Source organism: Sciurus vulgaris, assembly GCF_902686455.1.
Source record: "Sciurus vulgaris genome assembly, chromosome: 7".
Taxonomy (NCBI): Eukaryota; Metazoa; Chordata; class Mammalia; order Rodentia; family Sciuridae; genus Sciurus; species Sciurus vulgaris.
Genome location: NC_136467.1, coordinates 9,223,885 through 9,235,239, shown reverse-complemented (window position 1 = coordinate 9,235,239; position 11,355 = coordinate 9,223,885). Strand labels below are relative to the sequence as shown.

The window sequence follows — 11,355 nt, the reverse complement described above, 5'->3', positions numbered from 1 at the left end:
GAGGAGAGGAGAGAGGACATTGCATCAATGGAACAAGAACAGGATGTTCTATAAGAAGGAACATTCAGTGAACTAATCAACGCTCCTGGAAACTAAAAGCATCATAGTAGAAATAAAATCTTAATAGGAGGCTTGGGAAATAATGTTTGAAGAAAAGTAGAGCAAATAGATAAATCAAAACTAGTAGAGGGGCTAGGGAGATAGCTCAGTTGGTAGAGTGCCTGTCTCACATGCACAAGGCCCTGGGTTCAATCCCCAGCACCACAAAAAAAAAAAAAAAAAAAAAAACCCAGACAAACAAAACTAGTAGAGAAATTAGAGGACTGATTCTGGATGACCAAATTCCAATCATAAAAGTAATAACAGAAAGATGAGGAAAAGACATCAAGGGAACAACCCCAAAAATTTCCCCAGGATTTCCAGGAGTAAAGTGCTCCCCAAATACAACTCAATGGATAAGAGCAGACTCACAATCTTGAAATGCCATCACCCTGGCCAAAAAAGCCCCTGTACTCTTCCAGGAGGAAAAAAAAAATGGTCTATACAAAGTGAATCAGGATTTATAATGACTTTGGGCTTCTTAATAACAATGCTGGAATCTAAGAGACAATGAAAAGATGACCTCAAATTTTAGAGGAAAGTTATTTTCAGCTGAGGCTTTTAGCCAAATTACTAAGAAAGGATAAGGATAAAAGAACGACATTTTCCTACATTCATGACCTCAAAACATTTGCATTCTCTTGCCCGCTTCCTCAGAAGGCTCCTAGAAGGTTGTTCAACCAATAAAGAAAGAGAAGTGGGACTGAAACAGGACCAAAGGAGAGAATCCCCAGGATGGTGGTGGGAAGATCTTTCAGATGGCATCATGCACCAGGCAGGAGGACAGCTGGTCCACAGCTGGCAGAGGGCCAGAGAGAGCTATTTCACCAGCATGAAACTGATGGAAGTCCCATAGACTCAAACACCTTAGTAGGGGAATTAGAAAATTGGCAGGGGACCTGAGATTGAATTAAGTACATAGAAAGCCAAGCAATAAAAAGACAATTATTAACTCTGTGGGAAATAAAATGTACAAAGAAAAGTAATTATAGTATACCCTGTGGCTCAACTTGTAAAATATTTATACAGTCATTATATGTATGTGTGCATGTGATATTTTATCTTACATTTCTAGTTGTTTGTAATCAAAGAGGTAAAAAAAAAAAAAAAAGAATTAGTATCCCCATAATGCTGGAGCCAGTTCTGTATTGTCCCCTGGGGCTGGGGGAGTCCACCCAGAGGAGAGAAGAAAGGCCTGCTGGAGGGTTGAGTGTTCTGGTGCATCTCAGAGTTGGTTAATATTCCTCCTAATGATAAGCTCTCTGTAGCTAACCATAAGATATTTGAAATATGGTACGCGCTACAGAAGACAAATTCACCTGCGTGTTTCCTGAGGGGTTCTTTTTCGTGCGCCTCTTTCTGCACTGTTTCTGGGCATTACAAATTCTGGGCTTCGCTTCTCTTCATCCTGGCATGATTTTTTTTTTTTTTTTTCCCGGTGCTGGGGATCGAACCCAAGGCCTTGTGCTTGCAAGGCGAGCACTCTACCGACTGAGCTATCTCCCCAGCCCCTGGCATGATTGAATATAAACGCACACGTTGATGAATTAAGGGTAGAGCCTAGTGGTGCAGTGTATGGGGAAGAATGAGCACCAGCTACAGAAAGATTTTCAAGGTCTGACAGGAAAGCTTGGATAGCCGATAAAAAGTCAGTCCAAAATGTGAGGAGAGGGAGGAAATAGAAGGCAAAGATAAAAATAGAAAGCAGAGTGAGTGCTGTCAGAGCACAGGTACTGGAACAGGAAACATGGAAATTGAGAAAACTGAGTTGAGTTCCATTATTAGACTCACCTTTGAAAACTAGATTCCCGGAACCCATAGTCTAAAAGTTAGATACAGTCATGTAGGTTGTCCCGACCCCACAACTGTGTACTTGTGAGATGTTCCCCCAATGCATGCAAGGCCAGTCTTGCATGGAAACCTGTCCTGGATTTCGGTGGAAACACAATACTATCTGGAACAACTACTTCTCCACTTACTATTGGAAAAATCTGCAAGCGATCTCACCAGTCCCATGAGGATATGTCAATTCGGTTTTATTTTGAACATTAGTGTTGAGTCTGTAAAGAATGAGGCTCCTTTGTCCAGACATTTTTTGGTGGCTCTAGTACGTGTGGGAAAGGCATCTTCCAGGGACACACTCCACTATCGTTTTTTAAAAACGTGTCACGACCCAGCTGTAATGGACTGAGTTTAAAACGCTTTTATATCGGGCCAGGCGGAACCCCGAGGCCAGCGAGGCGTCTGCGGGAGCTGTCCGCGGTGCTGAGCGCGGCCGCCGGCCCCAGTGCGCCTCTCCGAGCAGGAACTGTCTCGGGCCGCCCGCGCCCGCGGCCCCTCGCTCGCCTCTTCCCCCTGGCAATACCCCCGGCGAGGGCGGCACGTCCCGCTAGCTCCCCGGCCGCCGGCGACCTTGTCTCGGACGCCCTGCTCCCGCCTCTCCCCGGGAGGCCGCACCCTCCGCGCCCGGCCCCCTGGCGGGCGGCGAGGCGGCGACCCCGGCCCCACCCTCGCGTGCTCGCGGCCGCGCCCTGCGCGCGCCCGGCCGCTGCTCCGCGCCCCCTCCCCACCGCCGCGCACCTGCTCCTCCGCGCCCGGGTCCCGCCCAGCGTGCAGGCAGCCCGCGTCCCCGGAGCCCGGAGCCGCGAGGGCCGAGGCAGGGGACGGTGGGCTCGGCGGCGCGGGCATGGACGCCGAGTACCCTGCCTTCGAGCCCCCGCTCTGCAGCGAGCTCAAGCACCTGTGCAGGCGGCTGCAGGAGGCGTACCGCGAGCTGAGGGAGGACCTCACGCCTTTCAAAGATGACCGCTACTACCGGTAGGCGCCCCGCTCCGCCGCCCGGGCCGGCGCCGCGCCTGCCGCGGCCGAGGGCAGACCCGGGCGGGGGCCGAGGGCGTTCCCATCCCCAGGGCCCGGCCTACGCTCGCCTCGGAGAAGGGACCCGCGGCGGCGGGCCTGGCTCCTCCCTCTGCTCGCCGCTCTCCCTCCGCGCCCCGCGCCCGCCGCCCCGTGGTCGCCGCTCCGGCCTGGCGGAGTCCGGCTTTGGGGAGACGGTCGCCTCCCTCGAGCGCGGGGAGCGAGGGCGGGCGTGGCCTCTGCCCCGGGGCGCAGTCTCCGAGACTGGGGCGCTGCCGAGGGTTGGGGACAGTGTCACACGACCGAGTGGCACCGCCGTGAAGAGCCAGGGAGGCCTCGTATGGACGCCCCAAGGGGCGGCTGATTGGGGCTTGTTTGCGTTCATTCCTGTCTTCCTCTCCTGCCAAGGGGGCTGTGGGGCCTGCGGGTGATGCCCAGGGCACCCTCCCCTTCCTCTGTGTGCTGTGCCCTTGGTGGGGAAGTGTGTCCTTTGCCAATGACAGCTTTTACCTAAGGGATCCAGGTGTAAGGGAAGCACTCTCTCCGGAGTCGTGTGGCGTGCAACCTAGATTGATTCTGTTACTATCTAGCTCTGTGAGCTAAGAAAGTTACCTAATTCTACACCTCAAGAGGCCTCATCCTTAAATGGGAAGCATGAACCGGAAGGATTCTAGTAACAACTCACTCCATGTTCAAGAATGGCAATTGTGTTGCAAGCTATCTTTGAATTTATGGTCGTCAGTTTTGTTCTACATACCGTGTGCTAATAGTTATACCATTCTTACTCAGAATATGTATCATACTTAGTAAATGTTTTCAAAAGCCTACCAGCTTCCCAGGGGTTCATCAGCAATATATCATGGTCATGGTCATGATTACTGAGTGAAAATTTCCATTCTTTAAAAAATAAAGTGCCAAGATCAAATGCTACAGTTTGTGGATGAGTCAATCTCCTGCTAGACCTGGCAGGTAAAAGAGCCCACGGGTAGTTATTTATTTATTTAAAAAATTAGGTTGTAGATGGATATAATATCTTTATTTATTATTTATTTTTATGTAGTACTGAGGACCAAACCCAGTGCCTCACATGTGCCAGGTGAATGCTCTACCACTGAGCCGCAACCCAGCACCCCCCAGATAGTCTTTTTAAAATCTTTTTTCCAGTACTGGGGATTGAACCTGGTAGAGTTCCACCTTTGAGCTACATCCCCAGCCCTTTCTGAGACAGGATCTTGCTAAGTTGCCCAGGCTGACTTTGAACTTGCTATCCTACTGCCTCAGCCTCCCAAGTAGTCAAATTATGTTTCTGAAGTAAGATTATTTCCAGTCTCCTTTCCTACTTTTTGAGTCAACTTTGCATTGCTGCGACCAAAAAGACTTGACAAGAACAACTTAAAGGAGGAGAAGTTTCTTTTGGCTTATGGTTTAAGAGGTTCAGTTCATGGTTAGATGACTCAATAGCTATAGGCCCAAGTTGAGGCCGAACATTATGGCAGAAGGGCATGTTAGAGGAAAGCAGCTCAATATGGCAGGCAGGAGCAGAGAGAGAGAGCTCGGTTCTCCAGGGACAAAATATAAACCCCTGAGGCACAATCCCAGTGACTCCCTTCCTCCAGCCATATCCTGCCTATCTATAGTACCATCCAGTTAATCCATTGGTTAGGTAAGTCTGTCATGATACAATCATTTTGCCTCTGAACATTCTTGTATTGTCTCACACATGAACTTTTGGGGGACACATATTCAGTCCATAATATCTACTCATTTTCTTCCTCTCTGGTTTCCTCCCCATTCGTTTTATTTTCCTGGGAATGTTTCTTTGGCAAAGGAGCTAGTGAATAGGAAAGTGGTCTGAAGGCAGGTAGCAGAGACAAGAACCAGCGACACCCCTGGTTAGTCTACCACTGGACACCCTTTATTCATTCACCCATTTACTCACCACAGTTGAGCATCTCCTACGTTCCTGTTGTCCTAGGAGTGGGGGTACAGCAGTGAGCAAGACATGCTGCTGTCGTGGGGCTTGCACATAATAGCCGAGGCTGTGTCGTGATGAGTGCCAGCAAGATAGTAAGTCAGGAGACAAGATGGAGTGGCCTGTGCCACTGCAGGGCAAGTGGTCAGGAAGTGCTCTCTGAGAAGGTCTGAAAACTGAAAAATGAGGAGCTCATTAGATAATAAGCTAGAAAAGCTCCAGAAGAGGAAGGAGAGATGCAAAATCCCTGTGGCCATAATAAAAACAAGGTCTGAGGCCGGGGATGTGGCTCTGTGGCAGAGCACTTGCCTAGCATGGGCAAGGGTCTGGGTTCAACCCCCAGAACCACAAAAATAACCATGATCTGTTCAGGAAACCCACAGGAGACCAGCGAGTGTGGGGCATCATGGTCAGAGAGAAAGGAAAGGCCCGTTTGGTTGTGTTGCACCTGGAAGGCCAATCCAATGAGTGTCATTACATTAGAATTCTGATGTGACACCATTTAAAGGTTTTAAGTCAGGGAAGTGACCTGAGCAGTTTGGCTGCCTGTCCTAAGGAAGCATGTAAATCTTTGTGCCAGAGCAACTTCATCAGTTGAGTTGGATCTTGAAGACTAATTTGCCATGGTTAGAAAAGGGCAGAAATGAATTCTACCCCCTGCCCTGAGAATAAGTGGACCACAGGGTGCTTTACAATATTTTGTGTAGACAGAACAGCTTGACTGAATCACAAAGGCTTCCATAGTGAGGGAGTGTTTTAGGTCACTGAACCAGCCTTAGATGCTCCATTGAGCCTTTATATCAATGGAGTGCTCCTTCACACACTAGGTGAAATGCTTTTGCATTTCTAGGCCAGAAAACTGACAGTTGCAGCTCCTGCACAGCCTTGCTGGAAGGTGAACTTGCTACTACAGTGTTTGCTCCCGCTCTTCACTTCTCATTTGTGGCTTATGACTAAAAGGCACCAGCTGTTTTTTCCTTGGAGAACCAGGAACTAACCTCACGTTTGACAGTTTCCTCATAACAGGGTGATGCAAGGAACAGCTGCTAATGACCCATTTTCAAAAGATGGCTGTCTCGCTGATAGCTGGCATGTCTGTGCATGGATCAGTTATGTAATCCACCCTCACTGAAAAGCTGCAGCTATGTGATGAGAGGACTCACAGTCATTTCCACAAAATGAGATATGGCAATTGTATTCCCTGTCAGGAAAGGGAAGGTAGAAAAGGCCGGGGAACTGAAATCCTGGGTTCCAGTCTCAACTCAGTGCTTTGCAAACTCCCTGGCCTTGGGGAAATGACTAAATTCCACAAGTAGTCAGGTGCCACATGGGAAAAATGAAGCCTGTGATCTCATCTTCACAAGGATGTTTTGAGACTCAAGTGCTTTGAGAAGATTACACTAAAGATGCTTTCTGCTACAGATGACCAAACACCAAAGCAAGCCTGCCTGGACAGTAGGCAGTGGATCAGATTGTTGATCCAGCAGCTAAATGATGTGATTAATTTTTTTTCTTTTTAACTTGGTGGCAGTTGGCTACTAATAACCATTTTGGCTATTGGTTCTCATTCACATTCCTGTGAAGAAGTGGTTGGCTGTGGCTCTAAAAGAAAAGGAATAACTTGAAGTCTACAGCAAAATTCTCCTTTATACCCCACCAAAGTGGTTAACGGCAAAGGAGACAGATGTGTTGAGAAGGACGTGGAACTTTCCAGCACTGCCGGATGGAAACTGGTGTCATTTCTATAGAAAATCATTTGGTGGTTTCTCCTAAAGTAGAACATCCACATTCCCTGGCTTTTGACCTGGCATTTCACCTCAGGTGTGTAACCTACAGAAATGCATACAGGTGTCCATCAAGGGACATATACAAAAATGTTCATAGCAGCACTCCTAACTGGAAACCAGCCAAATATTCATCCACAGAACAGACAAATATATTTGGCTCATTGCATAATTGAATATTATATGGCAATAAGCAATTCATAACTAAACACAACAATCAAGAAGAATCTCACACACACAGTGTTGAGCAAAAGAAGTCAGACAGAGTACATACCATGAGTCCATCTGTATGAAACGTACAATGGTCCAAGTGACTCTGTAGGGTTAGAAGCCAGGATGTTTGCCCTGGGAGGTGCTGGTGCTAGTCTGCTTCTGGATCTGGGCACTGGTTCTACAGGTACATCTGACTGGTGAACACATACCCAGCTATTTGTGTGTTTTGCTTTGTTAAGAAGCTTAAAGAAAGAAATCCAGCTCCTGTGTGTCACTGGTGGAAACAGGGCTGCTTGCTCTTGGTGAGCACATACTGGCAGAAGACTGAAATTAGAACCTTGTTCTGAGGGTGGAACCAGTTTTCCCTGAGGCCTAGAGTGTTCAAGGGAGGAAAAGCGAAGGGCCAACCCACATGGGGTTCTGTTAAGAGACGTGGGGGGGGGGGGCAAGCAGACATCCGCTGTGTTCGTGGAGTAAGCAGCAAAGCATTAAAGGAGCCTGAAGGATCATAGCAATATTCCTTTAGAGTTCAATCCTTAGAAATGTGTGGCTAGCCATTTTGCTGGTCTGTACTTTGTTTCCCTTGTTATTATTTTACCTCTAAAACATGGGAATAACGAAGTTGAGCTTGAGTTTTCTTGGGTAGGTGATGTTCATCTGTTCCCCACCCAAGAAGCTTCCAAAAGGATGTTCTTCACCTCAGTGACTTCATCAGGGCCTGGGCTGGCCTTATGTCTTGCTGGCCTACTTTGGCTAGCATGTAGCGGGAGAGTCTATTTCGGTGGAAGCTTCACAGTACCCAAGCCTTGGATGAACATCCAGAATGCCAGTGTATATATGGTCAATAGAGACCCCCGAGAAAACAGATCACGGCAAGCAGGGCACGGGAGCTGGGGTGTTTATTAATGGAGGCTTCTTGGTGCTGCCTGCAAAAAGAATCATCTGGGGCAGCTTTTAAAAAGATAGCTGCCAGGCTTGACCCTTAAGGAGTCTCCTTTGATTGACCTGGCCTGGACCTCAAGCAGGGTGGAGAACCCCCAGAGGTGAGTGGAATGATTCGGAGCAGTGTGCTGAGACAGCCAGCATCCATCTCCTCCTGGGACAGACTTGCCAGTAGGACAGCAATACTGGCACTCAGGTTTCAGAGTTCCCTCCCTCACAAGCCCTTGGCCACTGTCAGCCATGACTTTGGCTGGCTCATCCTTTGCACATTTCTTGCTCCCTCTTTGAGCAGACAGATGTGTGTCTGAGAGGCCAGTGGTGGGTGTATGGGCAGGCCACACCCCCAGACAGATCCTTGTCCTTCCACTGTCCCTCTCACTGCAGGTAGCTCTCCCCCATGCTCTGGGCTCCTGCTCTGTTGATTGCCCTGCTTATCCTATTCCTCAGGCTTCCTTCAACACCCACTCCTTCCCACCCCCGTATAACTTCGTTCACACAGACCTCTCTCTGCCCAGCCTCCTTAGGAAGCAAACCTCCTGTCTCCTTTGATATCGGTGGTCTGGCTTCTCCTCTAGTGTGTTGTCATATTGGGCTAAGCCTTGTCCCTGCATATTGGCTGCCACATTCTTTCCTTCTTCATAGTAGGGTAATTAGCACAAAGCCCACCCCTGCCAAACCCAAATGCCTACACATCCAGTTGCTTTAAATGTAGCCCAAAGGAACGTATCTTTAGCCAATTAGGGTCTGCTTATTTGCATATTCCCTGAAATAGCACCCAGCATCTGCTAGACAAACCCTGTGTCTCTGTCTCTCAAAGACCCTAAAGAGTCGCTGCCCTCTGACGCAGAGACACCCCTCCTTGTTGCTGAGTGACAGCAGCTGAACTGTAAGCCCCTTCTCCAGTTCCTCTCTCCAGGGGGGTTCCCCACACACTGTCTCTGCAGGTCTCCCACTAAGAAGGGCCTCCCCTCTCCTGCATCCTGAGCACCATCCAAGAAAGCTCCATGTAGTTCTGCCACCCTGATCCTGCCTCTTGGTATCAGCCTGAAATCTCTGAACCTGTCACACCTGTCCTACCCTGTCAAGTCACTGGGCCCTAAGCACAAGGCCTCACACTGTGTGATCCCGAAGATCTGACCCTAAACTGGGCCTCTCACAACTCTTGTCCCGACTCCAGTGTGGCCTGCTCTCTGGTTCTACCTCTTTGTTTAGTGCATGGCCTCAGAGCCTCTTCAGGGGATTCTCTTCTTCTTGTTACTGTATGAATTAAAATGAACCCTTTATTTTTTCAGAGGAAATAGTACCATTAAACATGGTAGCCCAGTACAGAAATCCTGCTGCATATTGCAGGTTACGCATGCTACCAAGTACCTTTCCTCTCTTCCGTACCGGGGTGTGAACTGAGGGAAGTTACAATACAAGTCACACACTAGCAGCTCTCCTTACCTGCCTCGCAGGCTTCCAGGTAGAAGGGAGATGTCGGGCACAGGTTCCCAGAAGCTAGAGGTAGAGTCGGATCCTGGGTACCCTGGAAATTCTGGTCAGGCTTCTGGACCCGCTCTGGGTCATCCCAGGACTTCTGGGAATTCCTTTTCTTTGTCTTGGCCTTGGGATAGTGTCTTGAAGCCAGCTCAGATTCAGGGACATTTGGGATATTTCTCAATTGTCTACATGTAGGTTCTAGAAAGCAGAACGCTTGGGTGGGGTTGGCAGTTTAAATTCACATCCCAGCCAGAACTTGCACCTCTGCTCCCTGTGCAGGAGGAGCCATGCGGCCTGTGTTTGCTGCCTCATGGGAGGAAGAGGGTAGCTAGTAGCAGGGCCTCTGACCGCCTCGTCTGGCCCAAAGCACATGGAATAGAGGGCATTTTCAGTATCTATCACTGTGCAGCACACAGGAAGAGGTCCTGTACCTATGCCACCAGCAACAAAAAACAGTGGTCTACAACTGGGCAAAACACCAGGACACCCAGTATACCCAAGAGGAAGCCCAAAGGCTCCACCTCAGGAAATGGGGATAAGCTGATAAAGAAGTTACAGCTCAGAGATCGGATTGGTAGACACCACATTCGATACTCTGCTAGCGAGCATCACCAGGTTCTAGCTGATTCATGAAGACCTGGTGTGTGTCCCAGCATGGGGTCCCTGACGAAACAGTGCTACCCCCAGCAACCCTGGCACATGGCTGCCATTTTTTCTCACCCTTGTACTGTATCTTAGCTGTGGCCTTCCAAGAACATAGGGAGCCTTCTTAGCTAAGAGCTGAGCAACTCCTTTTTATGTGGTGGTAGGGATTGAACTTGGGGCCTTGTGCATACTAGGCAAGTGGTTAACCATTGAGCTTAACCACCCAGCCTGCCCCCTTTACAACATTGGGCCAGACCAGGGGCACAGTGGTATCCAGCTGTGATCCCAGTGACTGGGGTGGGGGGCTGAGGCAGGAGGATTGAAAGTTCAAAGCCAGCCTCACTACTCAGGGAGACCTTGTCTCAAAATAAAAAAATTTTTAAAAAGGGAAGGAATGGAATGTGGCTCAGTTCAATCCCTGGTACCAAAGGCGGGGAGCACTGGAGCAATGATTCCTTTGTACAGAATGTAAGCTCCTTTGAATACTTACTTCTAGCACCCTGCAGGCCTGGGAGGGTGGCTTGCTGGAACAGGCACAGGATGTGACATTTCAGTGTTTGGGCTGGGGCTTCTTGCTGAACAGCCTTCTGCCTGCGGGTGTTGCTTAGGCATGAGGAAGGTATAACTAGGTGCTGCCTAAAGCACGCTTCCCCAGGGACTCTTCTTGGAGTCCCATCCCCTGGCCCATTCCTTGGTACTTCCTTCCATTTGTCATTCAGTGCTCCTGGGTTGCACAGTTCAGTGCTTAAGGCACATCCAGAATGCCTTCAGCTGGTCACCTGTGCTCATGCTGCACCTGGGACTCCAACGGCAGAAGTGCTACGCACTCAGAACCTGGAGGTTCACGGGGCTCCATTGTTTTTGTGTGCCCCTTAGGGCGAGCAGAGCTGTTGCTCAGATGGAAGAGTTTTGTTTGTTTCTTTTTTAAAAAAAGCTATCTATTGCACTGTACTAAGAGAGAAAACCATTTCTCTCTCTGATTTCTTGGAGAGCACAGCAGGTGAAGGTACCCCATCTGTTCTCCTGGGGCCTTGATCCTCTCTGGGCCTCAGTGCTGATTTAGCTCTGGCAACTGAAAGAACATTGTCCAGATGAGACCAGGCTTTGAGGCTGGGGCCAGGTGCCTGAAACTTGCAGGCAGTGCCCCATCCCAGAATATGAAGCGGGGGCTCTACATTAATGTGCAGGCGCAGCCATTGTAGAGTATCACACACTGGGGCTGAAGGGGCTGAAACTACAGCCACTTACTCTTGCACAGCTCTGAAGGCCGGAAGTCTGAAATTAAGGTGTTTGCTGGGCTTATTGGCCCTCGCTTGTAATCCAGCTACTCTGGAGCCCAAGGCAGGAGAATCACAATTTCAA

General features: G+C 49.2%; 1 protein-coding gene across 1 annotated transcript in view; it reads left to right on the top strand.

The window, feature by feature from the left end:
- The first annotated feature begins 2,770 nt into the window (after window positions 1-2,770).
- TMEM181 (transmembrane protein 181) overlaps window positions 2,771-11,355 on the top strand; it is a 48,784-nt gene continuing 40,199 nt past the window's right edge. Inside the window, exon 1 of the mRNA XM_079146774.1 lies at window positions 2,771-2,916. Within this exon, the coding sequence (XP_079002900.1) occupies window positions 2,786-2,916 (131 nt within the window). The 5' untranslated portion in view covers window positions 2,771-2,785. The remainder of the gene's footprint in view (window positions 2,917-11,355) is intronic.